The sequence below is a fragment of the Macaca nemestrina genome, chromosome 8 (genome assembly GCF_043159975.1).
Source record: "Macaca nemestrina isolate mMacNem1 chromosome 8, mMacNem.hap1, whole genome shotgun sequence".
NCBI lineage: Eukaryota > Metazoa > Chordata > Mammalia > Primates > Cercopithecidae > Macaca > Macaca nemestrina.
Genome location: NC_092132.1, coordinates 131,167,599 through 131,186,553, shown reverse-complemented (window position 1 = coordinate 131,186,553; position 18,955 = coordinate 131,167,599). Strand labels below are relative to the sequence as shown.

The following is an 18,955-nucleotide window of genomic DNA, read 5'->3' as shown; positions in this document are numbered from 1 at the left end:
CACGTCCCTTCCTCTCTCTGTGAAATGACGGGTGGGACCTGGGGATCTGTGTCCCTGCCTGTTCTGCTGGGCCAGGGCCTGGCTCTGGGGCTGCTGGAGAAGCCACATCCTCTCCCCGTCCTTCCACCCCTGCCTCTGCATCCCCCCAGCTGCAGGGACTTTGCCCAGAACAGCAGGAATAGGAAGGACATATTCTGAGAGGGTGTCTGTGAGGGGACAGAAAAGGGGAGGTTCACGGTGAGGACCCGAGGAGAAAAGTGAAAGGGAGGGGGAGGGAGAAGAGACAACAGTGGTGAACAGAGGGGCAGAGGACGCAGATGACAGGCCTTCCCTCAAGGGTCCTGCCACATTTGGAAGGGCTGGGACCCATAGCGTGGGGGCGGGTACAGGCTGCTCGTTCAGGAACATTCTCTAAATTTGGGGCCCCAGAAGGGCCTGGACGTGACCCTTTAACAGGCCACTGGGCTTGCCCAAAGAGGTGCTGTGGGAAGCCAAGGCCAGCCTGGCAGCCAGCCCTGTGTTTTGGCTCTGTGGGGCTGTTCTGGGGGCCTGCACCTGGCCCAGCTGGGGTCCTGTCCCTTTAGCTAAGGAGGTACATGCTCCGCTCCGGGGTGGCTTGAGTTTTCTCTTCCACCCAACCATTCTAGCTGCCCCCTCATCCCTGGCCCACACATGGCATGGGGCAAACACAGCTCCACATGCCAAGGCCTCCAGCTGTGCAGGTCCAGGCAGCTCCTCGGCCGCCCAGGCGTCTCCACAGTGCAGCCATGAAGCCGGCTGAGTGCAGCCATGAAGCCGGCTGAATGCAGCAAGGGCTTGTGTTGGGGGCATGAGAGCCAGTGTGACGTGTGAGGTGGAGGTGGGGCTGGCAATCTGTGTCCCCCACTGTCTCACCCCATTCAACTACTGCAGGCTGAAGTCTCACGAGGGCCTGTGGGAAGTGGCTTTAGGTTTCTGTACATCTATGAATCTAGGAAATGATGAGGAAGAGGATAAAGCAGGGGCCACCAGGAGCCAGGAGGCCCCTTCAGCCCTGCCTCTGAGCTCTGCACAGGCCCCTCTGTGTGGAAGGCCACTTCCTTCTTGCCCAGCTCCCTCCTCCCATCCTTCACAGCACCACTGATGTCTGAAATGAAGGCCAGCACTTGTGTCCCGTGAATCCCCAGGTCGGCGCTTGTAGCGCCTAAAGTTCCATGTCTATCTTAAGGGGAATATTCTTTTTGATTAATCGGAGGTATTAACATGCCCCTAATGAGTCCATTTGCTAATTGTATCATTTAGGGGTTGAGAACACAAAATCAAGAGTTGATATGTCTGGGGTTGTGTGGCTGTGAAAGGAGGGTGATGATGATGCCCCTTCCTTGGGAGATTAAATGAAATAATGGGTTCCCCAAGCTTAGGCAATTCATAGTGGTTATCAAGTGGATGGCACTGGCCAGAATACAGGGAGATACACACTCACCCGGCAAAATGATAGCAAACCTCAAACAGAAACCACCAGGCACTGTAGACGTGCACATGGCCACGGCTACTCATCTTTTAAAATAAATGACTCTCTGGTTAGACCTCTCCAAGTCTGTGGTTCTGGGCTTGTGGCTGGAAAAGTGCTTGGCTGTCTGCTTTCCAGCCTCTGACACTGCCCAGGAATCCTCTGAAAGCCCCTCTGTGGTGACTTCTCTGAAGGTGTTGTTTCTTCAGAGGACTGTCTGTAGGTGGGGACTGTGGGCCAGGCCCTGGGCTGGCTGGATGCCCCCTCAGGAAAGCTTTCAAGGTGGAATGACACATTTCTGGTCATCCACTTTGCCAGCCAACAGGGCAAGCGGGGAAACGAGCTGGGTTGGGATGCAGGAGACAGTGAGAGGCTGAGATAAAGCTTCTGCAGGCGGACGTGCACCCGTGCACCGGCAGAGAGACATTGGGGTCCCCATGCCCCTTGTCTCCCCCAGTCAGAGCCCTGGCCAGAACATGCCGCTGTTTTCAGGAAGGAGGGAAGCCAGGGCCCCCGGTTCCTCCTCAGGGCTGGCCTTCCGCCCAGGCAGAGTATGTGGAAACAAACGCCGGCAACCCCTCTGACAAAGAAGTCACCTGGCCAGGCTGTCTTTCATGTTCCATATTTGATTCTTATAGATTTGCTTTGTATTGAGAACGGCCCCTTCTGCAGATCCTCCTCTATGAGGCAGATATTTCCGGAAGAGCTAAATCATAGACACTTGCGAGCGACTGGCTCTTTATGAGTTTGTTTTCAGTCTTGACAGCACAGACCAAGGCAGGCTAGGGCCATAGGAGAAACAGGGCTGGTGGAGAGAAGAGCTCCATAGGAGACAAGAGGTGTGGGTTGCCTGAGCATCGATGGAATAAACTGGCCGGAGGAGCAAATCTAGCCTGCTGATGAGTTATGATTGGCATGCACCAGGTGTTAACTAAATCAAATGTGAACGTCTCTGGCAGCTCTGGTCCTGTGCACGGCCTAATTCTCAGGCCCCCATGCCTGACATCGTTGGGTTAACTGATGGACTGTGATGGGCTCTGGGGGTAGCACCTTGCCCTTTAGACGGACTGACTCCCATGCCCCTGTGTGGACACCAGTGGGAAGGAGCCTGTGGAGGTGGCCTCCCCTCCTCCCCCTGGAGGGCTGGAACCCCTTCCTGCCCACCTCACCTGGAACAGGTAGTCTCCAGGGGGCACGTCAGTGATGTCAATCCACTGGCAGTCGATGTCATGGCGGTACATGTCCCAGCAGCCCATGGTGATACCCTGATCGCCGAAGTTGGCGCACTCGTAATTCTTCTGGATATCTGCAGGTGGGGCAGAGGGGAGCTCATCACCAGGGAACCATGGCCCCACTGCCGTGCCCTCTTCCTGCTCCCAAGGCCGCCTCCACTGCTTCATCTGGGCTCAGCATCCCACCCCACTGTGTGGGCTGCTCATCTGTTATCATTTCAATAGAACCCCCCAATCAGTTCCCTACCCACATCCTGCCTCTTCCCTCAGGCCAGGCTCAAGGTCCCCTTCCTCCATGAAGCCCTCCCTGACTACTCTGATCCACCCTCGCCTTTCTGTGATATCCTCAGCCTAGGGATAACTGCATGTGTGTGCACTGGGGAAATCTCTGGTGCCTGTGGTTTAGCATAACATGCGGGTCATACTGTCTGTCTCCTCTAGAGGATCAGCAGGTAGAGTGTAGGCCCATGTCTCTGACACTCACATGTTATCTGCACATGGTAAGAGGTCAAAACCTGTCTGCTGTGTGATTTCACGGCAAGTCAGTGGCGGGCCGCTTCAATGAAGAACAAATTAAACACACATTTATTGAGAAGCTGCCATGCCTGGACACTGCTGTAAACAGTGGGTCTAGCAAGAAAAACTGACATGTCTCCCCATGAAGAGCCCCCAGGGCTGCAGGTGCACTAACGGGTGATCACAGGGCAGGTGTAGTGACCTACTAGAAGTGTGAGCAGAGTGCCACTCCTGCCTGGGGGTGCGATTTAGAGGGGGCATCTGAGTTAGAATTGAAGGGTGAGAGCCTGGTGTGGTAGGGACACTTGGCATTGGGACACCAGAAAAAGGTTGGTGGCAGCCAGAGTGGGAGGGGCATTGAGATCAGGGTCTGGGCTGCTGAGCCCAGATGAAGCAGGGTCCTGAGGCCTGGATCTTGTCCAGGAGGCCCTGTGGACCGACCAGTGCCTGTCAGCACAGCTCTGGGGAATCCGGGTGCCCCTGGAACCAGGTCATGCCCATGCCTCCAGCACCTCACTATAGCTAAGGAAGGTCCAGGTGGGGAAAGGTGGCAGTGGTCAGAGTGACACAGGGTCAGTGCCAGGCCTGGGCTACAGTCAGGTGATCGTGGAGACAGGGGCATTCGAGTCCCTCTGAGGCCCCCCATCCCCCCACTCCACCCACAGATACCTCCTTCACATTCTGTGTCCTCCAAGCAGAAGCTGGCCTTGTGACCCTCTGCCACCTTGGTGCCGTTGAGGTTCAGCAGGTCGTAGTGGGTGAACACCTCCATGCTGTGGTAGTGCCTGGAGTGAGAGAGAGACGGCCTGGAGGTCAGTTTCTGGAGCAACTGCTGCTTGCAAGCAGAGGTCTGGCTGGCGATTTGCCTCTGGGAATACTTCGAGGGGACCAGAGGGGGCCGGGTGGGGAGAGGAGCGGATAAGAGGCCTGAGGAAAGGAAAGCTGGTGCTTCGGAGGCAGCTGCAGGGCTCTGAGGTCAGACCACTGCTCACCTTGCTAAGCCTCTGTCCTCTCCTCCGCTGAATGGGAATGACTGTTGTAATGCATGGGTGCTGTGGGTACTGGGGAGGTAGCGATTAGCCGGCACTGCATATGATAAGCACAGAACTCCAGCTATTGTTTTTAATAAGCGCGCAACTGGCTCTCCACAGCCCCTTCCTGTTTGATGCACTTTCTTCCGGGTAATTTAAAAAACCCACATTTTGATGTCTTTTGAAATGGAATAGGGTAGGGAGAAAAACCAAAGGGGAGGAGGCATGATTAAGGGGGAGAAGCAGAAAGAACAGGAGCAGTAAGGAATAAAACGTGTGGACACGCAGGTGCCCCAAGGTCGCGCCTGCGCTTCAGACCCAGTCAGGAAGGGCCTGCAGCTTCGCCTCCAGCCCTGGGAGGTGAGCAGCGAGTGTGCAAATAAAGCAGGGAGGAGCAGAAAGACAGCCGGGAGGCCCTCTGGGAAGGAGACATTGACTCATCCTCGGGGGCACACACTAGCAGCAAAGGGAGGCACATCCCTCGGGGTTCTGGGAGTTCTGCAGGAGAGCTTGTGCAAGCAGGCTGCAAATCCCTCGCCGCTGGTTTACATAACGGAACGCTCCCTCTCTTCCCTCGGGAGGAATTGAGAACAGATGCAGTCTTGGAACACATGTGCTTGGTTTAGAATAGCCCTTGGTTCAGAATAAACAAGGGAAACGGGGCTGGGGCTGTCGCCTGTTGCTGCGGGGCCTTCCCGAAGCCTGCACTGCCCAGGCCCGGGGCTGAAGGAAGCAGGTTGTCTTAGCCTGATCCCAGCCTCCAACGGGCACGTCGCCAAGTGTCTGCAACTATTCCTATACGCTTGTCTCTGCCATCACAGGGACATTTGGAAAAAGGGGGAAACTGAGGAACGAGGTGCCAAGTCATGGGAGCAGAGTCCCCTGCTTTGTTGGTGCAGGATCTGAGCCTCCTCTTTGGCAAAGGGGAGAGGGTGGCTTTGCCTGCTCTTGGGGCTGCAAGATTGAGTAAGATGAATGGCGTCAAATAACTAACACGAGGCTGGTAGCACATGAGTACTCAAGATTTGACATACCTGTCCCCTTCCTTGTGACACTCCCATCATAGCAGTCACAGTAGCAGGATTTTTATTACCTCTACTACCACTGCTGCTACGACTCCGAGGCCGGCGGGAGCTCCTCACTTCCCCAGCCCCCTGCCCTTGGCTTCAGGTTCCCTCTGCTGTGAACGGGTGGTGGTGGGGGCACGGGGAAGACAGCAATGAACGGGATAGGTTTCCTGCGAGGAAATTCGAGGCTCTTTTCCCTTCCTCCTGCATTTGTCTGTGCTAAAAATATCAGGAGTTGCTAAGTTGGGCTTCCCTCGGTCACTCATGTTTCTGGGTAAAATGACGCTGAGCCTGAGCTCCAGAGAACATTCACAAGGAGGCATTTTGTGGCCGTGGAAGTGACGACTTTGAGAAAGTCTATTTTGGCTTCTTGAAGGAGCAAGAAGAGACATGAGGTCTGACTCACTGCCTAAAAAATGTCTGCATCGCTCAGAGAGGGGCTTATGTGACCATGTTTACCGGCTGGAAAGACTGAAGAGAAATAGGTTGATGCTCCGTTGTCTAAACAGAATTCAGACGGAGTGCACAGACGGACTCTTGTAAGGCTGACCCCATCCCGCTCCTCAGCTTCCTGCAGACTTGATTTAAATCTTCCCTAGCTTCAGTTTTTCCCCTGCAAACACTCAAGAGGGGAACAGCTGGTTTTATGGTCTCCCAATTTTCCCTGGCTTCTGTCCGGGGCATCTTCGCTTTGCCTCTCGGGCGTATGCAGTCATCCCTCCCTAGAGCCACATCTCCTTCCCAGCTGCCTGGATTAGAGCCTAGAGCCCCACCGCCCCCGCCACCAGCACTACCCACCCATGCCCCCCAGGAAATACAGAGCAGGACTCTGGGAAATGGGATGGTGAGTCCTGGCGAGGAAGGTATTCCTCCTCTTCCCAGGCTGAGCTGTCGTGACCCTTGGACGGTTAGGAGGGGACTGGATCCCTGGGGTAGTTAGGGAAGCGTGGACTTGGAAGGAAAATCCAGAACGCTAAGGGGAGAGAGAGCCTGACGCTTGGCGGAGGTCACTGTGATCCGGACAAAAGGAGACACGGCCTTCTACCGTGAGAGTCCAGAGCTCAATGCTTTTTTGTTTTTGTTTTTTTTTGAGATGGAGTCTCACTGTCACCCAGGCTGGAGTGCAGTGGTGCGATCTCGGCTCACTGCAACCTCCGCCTTCCGGGTTCAAGCAATTCTCCTGCCACAGCCTCCTGAGTAGTTGGGACTACAGTGCATACCACCATGCCTGGCAAATTTTTGTATTTTTAGTAGAGATGGGGTTTCACCATGTTGGCCAGGCTGGTCTTGAACTCCTGACCTCAAGTGATCCACCCGCCTCGGTCTCCCAAAGTGCTGGGATTACAGGTGTGAGCCACTGTGTCCAGCCCAGAGCTCAGTGTTTTAAGACATGGCACTCGTCAAGGGAGCAGGTGTTGGATGCAAAACGGATGGCAGATAAAGCTGGTACAGAGAAAGATGGGAGAAGCAGGTATGTTCTTTGCTGTCCTAGGTCGTTGGTGGCCCCAATCAAACTCCCAGTCAGAAGCTCCGTGCCCTTTACAGAGGAGATACTTGCGCTCTACATCTTTTCCCACCCCAGCCACGTGCCCCCAGGGCATCCGGAAGGGACAGTCCTGGAGGCGCTCTGCCACAGTGGGGACAACACTCCTGTCCTTGTTTCAGAGAACGCTGGGGATGCTTCCATCCCGGGAGGAGATGCCAGAAAGGCAGAGGCCCTTCTGCTCGCTCCACTCTGCCATCCCCCTGTGCCAAGCGGCTTGGCAGGAGCAAGCCCCACAGATGAGATGAGGGCCTCAGATTGGCTCCCAGGGGCCACATCACATCTATGGGCTTTGATCCTCCCAGGAAGCTGCGCCGCACATGTGGTAGGCAGGGTGGAGTGAAAGGGCATCTCTCCTCTTTGCAGCAATGCCACCCCTGACCCGGAGGACTGTCATCTGAGCTGCAGCCCATTCCCCCTGCTTCTCCAACTCCTAGCTCCTCTCCTGGGGCTCCCCCAAGGTGGGACAGCCAAGCCCCTCGGCCTGTGGAGCCTGTTGTGCATCTGTGCCCCATGCTCTGTCCTGTCAGAACTGTGGCACATCGTGCCAGTTGAGCAGCGGTGGCCCCACAAGAGGCAGGAGAGAGATGCATGGAGACCGTCGGCCAGGGCACAGTGCACATGAGAGAAAATAACTCTGGGGGCACTTTCCTCCAGGTCTGGTTGTCGAGGACATTTCCAAGGGGGCCAATCTTTGTGTTTCAGTCGAGGGCTTTCAAAGAACAGAGCTCTCTTCCCCGAGGTAGCATCAATTAAACTGGAAATGGCTTTTTTTCCCCATTCCCACTAATTTGAGCCAGGGTTCTCAAGCCTGGCTCCAGATGGCCTTCAGAGTGTCTGCAAATCTGCTGACATAGGCTATTAAACTTCTAGAAATATTTGTTTTGAGCAGAGGAAGAGCCAGCTCTCATCAGCTTCCAAAAAGAACCCAACAGCGGTTTGAGGCCAGGATCCTGTTCCTCCCACAGCACCTGGAGAAGTCACCTGGAGCTCAAGGGACTCCTCTTAAGGTTCCTAGGATCTTATGGTCATCTTTTCTCAGCTATGGACCAGGAGGGGGAGACCAGAAGGTACATGTGCTCAGCATGTCCTTCCTTCCCCTCCCATCCCCTCCCAAGCCATTGACTGGAACATCTGTAAACAAAGAAATAAAATAGACCACAGGAAAAGCGGGGGTGGAGGGGGTGGGGGGTGGCGGGGAGCAGGCAGGGAGCCAGAGTCTCCAGATCAGAAGAACATTTCTAGGATGTCACCATGTGCCTATTCTTAGAGGAGACCGATTCCTTGGAGAGTAAGTACATGGCACAGGGAGGTTCCTACCATGTAATCTCTGGGTGGGCCGCTATATGCAGGGCTGGGATGCAATTATCTTCTGCTTATAGACCCATAGGCAGCGTCAGCCCCTGCCGCCCAGGGCTTCCACCCACACGTTCCCCAAAGGGAGCCAAGCACCGATACCGTCATGACTTTAACTCTACTGACTTACGCCCTGAAGAAGACTGACGTACTTCTCTATAAAGACCACACTTTCTTGGGCTAATTAGGACGTTCAGAACGTTCAACTGTTTGAATGGAAAATCAGCACCCCTGAATTCTACCACAGTCCTTCCTTGGGAGACTAGTGGAACAACTCTATCCCCAAACTGATTTGAATGGAACCAGATCATCAGTTGCGACATGAAAATAAAATAAAATAAAATAAAAGCCAAAGATAGATTTCTTTTTTTTTTTTTTTTTTTTTTGAGACGGAGTCTCGCTCTGTCGCCCAGGCTGGAGTGCAGTGGCGCGATCTCGGCTCACTGCAAGCTCTACCTCCCGGGTTCACACCATTCTCCCGCCTCAGCCTCCGAGTAGCTGGGACTACAGGCGCCCGCCACCACGCCTGGCTAGTTTTTTGTATTTTTAGTAGAGACGGGGTTTCACCATGTTAGCCAGGATGGTCTCGATCTCCTGACCTCGTGATCCACCCGCCTCGGCCTCCCAAAGTGCTGGGATTACAGGCTTGAGCCACCGCGCCCGGCCCCAAAGATAGATTTCTGATGAAGAGTCAGCGGACAAAAAAGAAAGAGCATGTGGTTTGGAGTCAGATAGGCACGAGCCGGGATCCCTGCTCTCTGCAACTCCTAGCGTTATCTTGGGCAAGAGATAACTCCAAGCCTCTGTGTCCTTTTCTAGGAAAATGAGGGTTCCCTGGGCCTGACACTTAGAAGGGGGCAGGACATGTTAGTTCTGCCCGTAACAGTGATGACCACATTCCAGAGCTGCAGCGGAGCCTCAGCATCATCTAGACAAGGGCTTCTCAGACTTCAGTGTGCACATGGTCACCTGAGAATCCCGCTAAATGCAGATGCTGATGCGTAGGTCTGCAACGGGCCCTGGGATTGAGCAGGTGCCAGGCTCTCAGGTGGTGGCAGATACCTCTGGTCCAAGGACCTCACTTTGAGAAGCAGGGATGTGGTGCAAAGGCTCAGTTGTATAGATGGGCCATCCAAGTGTGGGGAAGGGCAATGACTAGGCCACATCTGTAGCCCCTCGGGGGCTTCCTGCTGTATTGAGTGGCAGAGGCCTCTCTCCCTTCCTTTCCTGGAGTGTGCCTGCTTCTCCTCCCTCTATGCACTCAGCTCGGGTCTGAGCAAGAAAATCCCTGGACAGGCAGAGACAGCAGGTTCTGGATTAGATTAAGAGTCCAGGCAAAAAAGGGAAAACAAAGGAACAAGGGAAGGTAAGAGGATGAGCAGATGGCTTGTGGTGGCTCTAGCCAGGGTTGGCTGTGGGATTTCACCCTGTTCTTCTGTCCTTGTCTGGGATTTGCAGCATTGGGATCAGGTCCACAGACTGACAGAGCTGGAAGGGACAGGCGAGGTCCCAGGTGATGTGGCCCAGCTGACCCGACATTATGCAGCTGGCTAGAAGCATGGCTGCGTTTAGAGACCAAGTCTCAGGACTCTTGGGCCTAGACTTCAGTCTCCACATCCATTGTCTTCCTAGAGGTATTTAAAATACATACCAGTACATGGAATATATAAATAAATACATATATAAATATATATAAATATAAAATATATATATATATATATATATATATATATATACACACACACACACATATTTTTTGAGACAGAGTCTAGCTCTGTCGCCTAGGCTGGAGTGTGGTGGCATGATCTCAGCTCACAGCAACCGCCGCCTCCCGGGTTCACGCCATTCTCCTGCCTCAGCCTCCCGAGTAGCTGGGACTACAGGCGCCCGCCACCTCGCCCGGCTAATTTTTTTTATTTTTAGTAGAGACGGGGTTTCACCGTGTTCGCCAGGATGGTCTCGATCTCCTGACCTCGTGATCTGCCCACCTCGGCCTCCCAAAGTGCTGGGATTATAGGCGTGAGCCGCCGCGCCAGGCTGGGAATATTTCTAAAGGAACTCAGAGTCCAACAACTGCAGAGCCTGGAGTACCTGGCAGCGCACAAACCTGTGGACACACTTGGAAACCATGGGCTGAAGGTCAACAAGGAGGGTATGGGCGCTCAACACAAAGTGTGTTTCCTGATGTTAGAAGTGTTGGAGGCAGGAAGAAGGGGCGGCAGGCCAGGGGAACTTGGAGTGGAGAATGACTTCGGGAAATGTGACAGCCAGTGTGGCAGACGCAAGCCCCCCACTTAGGAGGATCCTATCTCCAGGCCATGCAGCCTCTTGGCTCTAAGTGACCCTGGCAACTCTGAACTCCCATCTGGGGCCCGCAGGACGTCCACCGGGCAGCTTAGCGGGGAGGGTGGTGAGCCAGGCCTACCTGTGACAGTCATGCCAGATCCACGCGTGGCGGCCGTTCTTGGGCCGGAAGTCGGACTGGCCATTGTTGTGGATCTGGGAGGAGAAGCGCAGGAGCCGGCGGTAGCCCGTGGTGGGGTTGGTCTGTGCGGCTGAGGCCGAGAGGCAGTTCTCCTCCATGGCACACTGCAGCATGAACATGGGCCGGTCCTCCAGGTAGGTGGTCTGCTGCACCATCTCCGCATTGAGGACCAGGTCTGGGGCGGCTGCGGAGGATGGCATGCTGGTCAACAAGGCAAGAGACCCCTCCCCAGGGCTCCCACTTCTGAGTCTTGAGCTGGGACACACCCCTCTCCTGCCTACCACCACCTTCTGGAATGGCTCGAGGGCTCCTCAAGGTTACCTTCTTGTTTAGCAAGACCCTAAATTCCTCTTTCCCTCTGCTGTGAGTCCTCTTTGACAACTCTTCAGTTATCGGTGCAGATGAGCCAGATGTTGAAATTTCCAGCTAAGCACAGACCATGGTATGTTAACAGATCCCGTGCCGCGTGAGCACTGAATGTGAGTGAGGAGCACACGGGGGTTGATTGTATTATTCTACTTTCAAGTGGCTTCAAATTTTCAATAACAAAATGCAACAAACAACAGTAACGATGTGATTGTTCTACCCAGAGAGAAAGAACACCTCTCATACCTTGGTCTGCTTCTTCTGGAAATGATGTATTTTCCAACATGTATAATATTGTATGTAGAGTTATGGTGTGCTAATACTGTTTCCCTTAAAATCCATCTTGTCATATTTTCACGTTGACATATATCCATTACAGCATACTCATTTCATGGCTACATAATATTTAATTCCTAGCTCTATCTCATATTTTTAGATATATTGGCTGTTTGGAATTTTGCAGTTACAAGGTGCGATAAACACCCTGTAGTAAATCTGTGCATCTAAGTTATTTTTTTCCTTTAGAATATATCTCTGTAAGTGAAACTGCTAGGAGAAAGCACTGTCTATTTTTAAGTCTCTGATTCCTATTGCCAAATTGCCTTCTTAACAGGTTCTTCCAGGTTCCACGGCACATACCGCTGCCTTACGGGAGAGTTTTCCCCAGGTGCCTGTCTTTTACAACGCTTGATTTACTCAATTAGCGCACTGCACATAGCAGGTGTTAAAAGAATGACTGATGGCTACAATCTACGTTTACTAAACAATTGTATTAGGAAGCTTAGCTTCTTTGCAAAAGGAGTAACTGTAGGCTTTACCTTTAAAAGTGAGCTTTCAGTGAGCATTTCTAGTACCTAGAAAAATGCCATATATGAATCAGTGATCACAAGATCCTGCCATCTTTTATTTTGACAAGTTGCTTGTAAATTTTTTTTTCCCCTAGACTGCTTGGCAGAATTGCTTGTAAATTTTAAGCAAGCAGAGTCTGTGAGTTTTGCTTCCCTCAAGTTCACCAGCACATGGAGGGAGCTCTGTCTCCCTTCTTCCCCTCCCCCTCCAGGCTTATAGGCTGCGGCAGAGCCCAGCGGGTTCTCAGTAAACCCTGTGCGCTCACTGGCACCTGAAGGAGCTGGCATCCTCTAGAGAGCAGATCCACTCGCAAGAATTGGGTATGGAACCGAAGGGCAGGGAAAGGGTGCACACAGATGGCATGTGGGGTGGGGCATGGAAGCCGTAAATCAGGAGGCTCCCGTTTACTGACAAGTATGTCTTCTTGGAGGCTATGCAAGATGCAGCATTGCCCAGCACTGAGTGTTTTGGACATGCTGATTTTTATGAGGGTGTCATGTGAGCCTCTTATTAGTTGACAGCTCCTCTGAATACTTCTGAGCTGAGCACAGGGGTCTCCACTTGGGCTCTCCCTCCAGCTCTCGAGGAAAGAGATTGTTAATGTACCATGTTCTGTGCTTAGCTGGGAGCCTGGGACCTGCAATCTCAACACCTGCCATGGGCTGGGGCTTGGCCTCCCCTGCATCCTGCAGGCAGCGGAACTCCTAAGTGGCATCCTTCCACCTACCCATGGCTTGAGTATTACGATGCACTGTGCTAGGCTCTCTGGACAGAGCTGAGCAAGGCAAGGTGGAACTACCCTAGACTCTGGCAAGAGAGAGACATATGCAGCACATAATAATGACTACTGCAACAAGAGCTGGCAGGAGAAATGCGGGGTATGATGGGAATTGTAACAGGAGGAGCCTGTCGGGTGGGTGGTCAGGAGGCTTCTTTGGGAGAAGTTGTGTTTTAGTGTTTCTCTGAAGGAGGGGTGGGGATTTGAGGAAATAACACTAAGGATGAGGTTGGGACAAAACACACAGCCTGTGCCAGGCCCCTGTGGCACGAGGGAGGGTCAAAGCCAGTGTGGTGCAGACACTGAGGATGGGTGGGGGTGGCCTGGGAGGAAGCCGGACAACACGAGCCCTGTGTGAGCCCCTGGTCACAGAAGTGCGGTGGGACCCTTGGGTGGGATTTAAGTGGGAGGTGGTCTTGGCTCTGGCTTTGGGGAGGGGAGAGGAGGGGAAACCACCGCAGGGGCACGTGTCACTGTGGGGATATCCTTTGCAGTGATGCTGTGTGGAAGGTGGTCATCTGGACACAGGCAGCAACAGTGGCAGAGAAAGATACAGAGAAGGTTGAGAAAATACTGAAAGGTAAAAATCAAGAGGGACTGGACATGGGGAATGGTGAGGAAGAGGGAGAATCAAGGAGGATGTGTAGATTTCCAGCACATGCAATTGGTGGGGTGAGAGTAAGATATTATGAAGGGTTGCTGAAGAATTACTTTATTTCCCTGAATACTCCCACATGCATTCGGCCAGAGGAGACAAGCGCTGTGTTCCTGGCCCCAAGGGCTACTGCCCCGCTGCAGACACACTCCCAGTGATGCTTCAGCCTAAGCTGCAGAGCATTCTGAGAAATCGCCCCACAAAACTCATTTTTGGATCTTCCATGAGAATCTGAGGGCATCGTTCATCTCATAAATCTCAGTCCTCAGAGAGAAATTCCCTTTAATCTCTAGAGTTGTGGGCTTCTCTTGACTCATGGGTTAGTTTTCATCTCATAGGTACTGTTAGTTATATTAGTGACCAGTTTTCTCTTTGCTCTGGCCGCTAGGAAGCTCACTGTGAAATTAATGAGCTACTCATAATAAATGTATAGAACCCCCAGTACACGTTTTTAAAATTAACCCCTCCCTGGCTCCATCTTAAGCCACTACCATTTTGCCAGCACCTGTCTTTCATCTGTTTTTATTTTCTGCTATCTTGAATTGTATTTAGGTTTGTATTATCTTAATTTCCTTCTAGAAAAGATGGACTACTGCAAATATAAATAAATTGATAAATAAAGAAAAGTTCCCCGACAGGGGAGTGGCTGTTCCTCTCTGCTGGGATGCTTTCCCCTGGGGAGCTGGTAGGGTGGTGATCTCACCATCTCTCCTCTCACACAGGATGTGATAGCGTGTTATGTCTACCCAGAGAAGCCTGCCCTGAGGTCCTGCTTTGTGAGGGCTAGGAGATGCTAGTGAATCTAAAAGGGGTTGGTGGGAGACGCAGCTGCTGGGCTCAGTTCAATCCCTCATTCTCCGTGATGGCAGGATGACAGTGAATCTTTGTTTACCAAGCCCTTGCGCATATTGTCACACTTGATTTCTAATTTCTAGGGAAAACTACAACTATAGACCACAGAGGCTGACACGCTTTTCCAAGATCAGCCAATAAGGCAGGCTCTGGTCTCAAGTTCTCTGGCCAGAATCTGGGCCTCCCAATGGAGATGGCTACGTGTGGGTTTATATTATAACGCCAGGAAAGGGAGGGCAGGGTTTGGGCTCAGGAGGACAGCATTCCAAAAGGGAGTCTACTGCTCCTCTTCTCTCAGCATGGGAGGGAGGCTTCAGGAAGTGGGTCATCCTGAATCCCTCGCTGGCATTCCCTCTATGGCCTCAATCTCTCTAGGACTCCCAGTGAACCACCAGGCAGCTAAGTGACTTTCAGGGTCTGAAAACAGGAAATGCTCCACGGAGGAGGTGGAGGGAGGAAGCCAACACCCATGGAGGGTGTCATCGTTCTCATTTAACTAGCATGACGGAGGAGCTCTCAGTCACGTAGTCTGCCCTGGGTCACTGCGGTAGCAGTGGTCCTGTGACTGAACCTGGGCTACAGATTGCAGCCCCTCCCTCCCCCTTTTCTCCTCACTATGTGGTTGGGGTGGCGGTCATCTCTCTTGCCCCCAGTTTTTCTCCCTTAGGATTTCATTCCACCTTCCTCTATTGCTTGGCTCATGGCAAGGCTTCAGAGTCTCTTGAAGAATAACTGGTGGGACTCTGGTCCCCTCGGAAGCCCGGTGGGGAGGGAGGGGAGGAGCTCTCACTTTCTGAGCAGGCAACTCCGGCCCCGTACTGCACTCCTCCCTGGGGGCAGGCCACGTCCTCCCCGTCGTGACGGCAGTGCGCCAGGGACAGCTCCGTTCCCGAGCACTTCACTCCGCTCATGACCACTTTGTTGGCGTAGACATCTCCATGCCAATACCAGGTCTCCTGGAAGAACCAACAAAACAAGTGGTGGGTACATCACCTTGAACTGTCACTTTCTGATATCCTGGCAACTTGCAGCCTCACAAAAATCCCAACTTTTATGATCCCATTTTTCGAATGGAGACAGCACAGAGAGTCACCTATCCAAGCTGTGCAGTTAGTTGGTGGCAGAGTGGGTGGGAATCCAGGTCTCCTGACCCTAGCACTTGGACTCTGTCACTCTCTCCCTTAGGGAAGTAGAGCTAAGGTTGTGGTCAAACACTGCAAGGCTGCATGTCAGCAATGGCAGGTGCACACAACTCAGGTTGCCCACTTCCTAGTCCTGAGCCAGGGCAGACATTGCTAATCAATCACTGCACTCTCTCCTCTAATCCCGAATGGGATTAGATGCTATTGGTTGATTGGAAGTGGCGAGAGAGAAGAAATCTATTTGCATATGTCAATCGTTAGACATGTTATAAAGATGAACTTCTGAATTTAGACTTTTCCCCAGTTTAAAGAGCAATTAATAGAGCAGTTCTGCACAGAAGCTGAGGAGATCCGAGGCTTAGGATGCTGGGATTTATTTGGCTCCTTTGCTCTATGGGGCTTCAAAATACTGTTAGGATTTACTCTCACACTTCAGAGAAGTTTCGAGTAGAGAAAAATGAGGAGCAGAATGGGGGCCGTCAGGTATAGAAACGGGATGAGCACACAGGTGCTGTGTTCCTCAGGTCTCTCGGGCTTGGAGGCTGAGGTAGGATTAGAGCTCAAGGAGGTCTTCTCAGGATCGTCAGAGACAGACCATCAGGATAGGAAGGGCCTTGGAAGTATTTATATCTCATCTAAGCTCTCCTGTGATGGTTCATACTATGTGTCAACTTGGCTAAGCCACAGTACCCAGATACTTGGTCAAATATTATTCTAGATGTTTATGTGAGGCTGTTTTTAGATGAGATTAACATTTTAATCAGTAGACTTGGAGTAAGGCAGATTAACCTCCATAATATGGGTGATTCTCATTCAATCAGTTGAAGATCATAAGGGGTTAAAAAAAAAAAAACCTGAGGCCCCCCCCAAGGAAGAGGCCGTTCTGACCACAGACTGACTTCAGACTCAAGCTGCAACATCAATGCTTCCAGCCTGCTGGTCTACTCTGCAGACTTCAGACTTGCCAACCCCATAACTGGATGAGCCAATTCCTGAAAAGAAATACCTTTCTTCATGCTGTATGTGTGAGATATACACACACATATATAAATACACACTCATACATCCTATTGGTTGATAGCGCGTGCACACACACACACACACACACACACACACAAATACGCATTCATGCAACCTATTGGTTCTGTTTCTCTAGAGAACTTGACCAATACCCACCTCCATCCTCCAGATGAAGAACTGGGGACTTGAGAAGGGATGGGGCTTGTGATCAGTGGCAGATTTGGTACAAATGTCAACCCCAGGCCAGTTTCATGACCCCAGCTGAGGCCCAGGTGTCTTAGGAATGAGCTGACCGGGAAGAAAAATATGTGGACAAAGACTCCCTTGAAACGCAGCACTGTTTTTCCACTCTCCTTGGAGATTTAGAGAGTGCACTGGCTTGTCATAAACAGTATTAGCAGAAACACTGCGTTGCCTGGGGAAGCTGAGCTCCCAGAGGGCGTAAGCAGCTATTTCAAACGCCTGCCCCTTCTAGAGGCTGGAATGAAGAGCCACAGGGCAGGGGACCCCGGGCAGCTTCTGCTCAGGGCTCAGGACCTCCCATCAGAGCGACCTGGACCCACCCAGCCCATGGGAGACAGTCAGGCTCAGCAAGGATGTAGGAGTTCTCCTCTTCTCTCCCTAAACCCCTTTCTTAGGTCCCAAGAAGGGCCACTGGGGAAGGAGAGCTGGAGTCAGGATTAACAACACAAGAGGAGGGTCTCCAAGCATCTTCCCATTCTGTAAGCTGCTTGCTTAATGGAAGTGTTTAGAGCCAGGATACTGAGGACTTGGGATTATTCATTCCACGTCACGTGGAGGACAACTGAGGCAGGGAAGGTTGGCTGCTTTGCCCCAGACCATTACACAGCCAGCTGGTGGGAATGCGTCGGGATTAGACCCAGAGCCTCCTATACTGTTGCTCCTTTTGTGATGGGGGTGGGAGGGTGGGAACTAGGACCAGAGCTCAGCTGTTCTCAGCTAAGTCACTCTCTCTTTGGAGAAGGGGAGTTGGAGGAAGTGCAGATGATGTGACAAGTCTTGGAGATTCCCTAGCATGTCAATGGGAGAATGCATTAGGCACAGATGCCAGTGGAGAAATGTGTTCAGACCAGAGCGGGCTTCCAAGGGAGCAAGCTAAGGTGTTTAGGGGGCGTTGAGCGTTGGGCCACCTCCCTGAAGGACTGAGTTGTTTCCTTCTGCGCAACGCACATCAGGACCGCTCCAGGATCAGCCTTGAGCTCAGGGTGAACCCCAGTGTGCAGTGCAGGAGTGGACCATGAAAAGCAGAGCCCAGCCCCTCATTCTGCAGCCAAGAAATCGAAGCAGAGGTGGGAGCAACCTGCCTGAGGACTCAGGCCTGTAAGGAGCAGCGCTGTGGCCAGGGTGAGGCTCCCTGCCTCCGGATCCAGGCACCTTGCTCAGTCCTTCCTGCACGGCTAGGGAAGGTATGCGGGAGAGGGGGGCTGATTGAAGACAGCGTGGTCAGACAGCACGGGGGGTGAATGTGGAGTCTGAGGCCGGGGCTTCTCACCTGGAAGGCGTTGCTGGCGAATCCCAGGCCCAGCTGGCGGCAGACCACCATGGCCTCCACGATGCCCCAGTTCTGGCCACACACCATCCCCCACACAAGGGACCCGTTTCTCTCCACCAGCACCTCCACTCGGCCCTCGTAGGGATTGCGGCCCCCATTCAGGCGCAGCTGCAGACACAAAGGAAGGCCGCGGTCACCAAGAGGGACAAGGGAGCTTCCCCACTGCACTGCCATCAGCCCCAGTGTCCTGGAGTCCTAAGCCAAGTGGTGCTGCCCGGGACACACACACTCAGATTCAGCAGCACTCTTGGCAGCCCCCTGGTGGCAGTGCCATACCTAGCGTGGTCTTTTTTTTTTTTTTTTGAGACGGAGTCTCGCTCTGTCGCCCAGGCTGGATCTCAGCTCACTGCAAGCTCTGCCTCCTGGGTTTACGCCATTCTCCTGCCTCAGCCTCCCAAATAGCTGGGACTACAGGTGCCTGCCACCTCACCCAGCTAGTTTTTTGTATTTTTTAGTAGAGACGGGGTTTCACCATGTTAGCCAGGATGGTCTCGATCTCCTGACCTCGTGATCCGCCCGTCTCGGCCTCCCAAAGTGCTGGGATTACAGGCTTGAGGCACCGCACCCGGCCACCTAGCGTGGTCTTATAGTGAGGTCCCCACCCCAGGCACCCTAAGCAGCTGGGGAGGCCCAGTGACTCCACTGAGCACCACAGCAGAAGCTGACGCTGCTCCCCAGGAGCCTATCATTGGGGGCTGCTCTTTGGAAGGATGGTGCTCTCGGGACCTTGACATGTTGGAATCTCACGAGACTCCTGCCTGGGCCCTTTTCTCTTTGCCACACCCCCTACCTGGCAAGTTCCAGAGCCTGCTGGCATCTTGTCCCATGGCTCCCCTGCTGGTCTCTCTGAGACCCACCTAACTAGCTGCCTGTTTGACAACTCCACTTGGTATCTCAGAGATCACAAATCTGAACTTGCTGTCTTTTCCCTTTACCCTAAATGATTGGGTGTGGCTATGTTCCAATACTTTATTTTAAAAAATAGGCTGGGTATGGTAGCT

General features: G+C 52.8%; 1 protein-coding gene across 1 annotated transcript in view; it reads right to left on the bottom strand.

The window, feature by feature from the left end:
• Nucleotides 1–18,955, bottom strand: part of LOC105482063 (lysyl oxidase like 2) — a 99,146-nt gene that overhangs the window by 2,202 nt on the left and 77,989 nt on the right. Inside the window, exons 8-12 of the mRNA XM_011741933.3 lie at nt 17,895–18,062; nt 15,010–15,175; nt 10,660–10,903; nt 3,907–4,022; nt 2,659–2,795 (exon numbers count right to left, since the gene is read on the bottom strand). Of these exons, the coding sequence (XP_011740235.3) occupies nt 2,659–2,795; nt 3,907–4,022; nt 10,660–10,903; nt 15,010–15,175; nt 17,895–18,062 (831 nt within the window). The remainder of the gene's footprint in view (nt 1–2,658; nt 2,796–3,906; nt 4,023–10,659; nt 10,904–15,009; nt 15,176–17,894; nt 18,063–18,955) is intronic.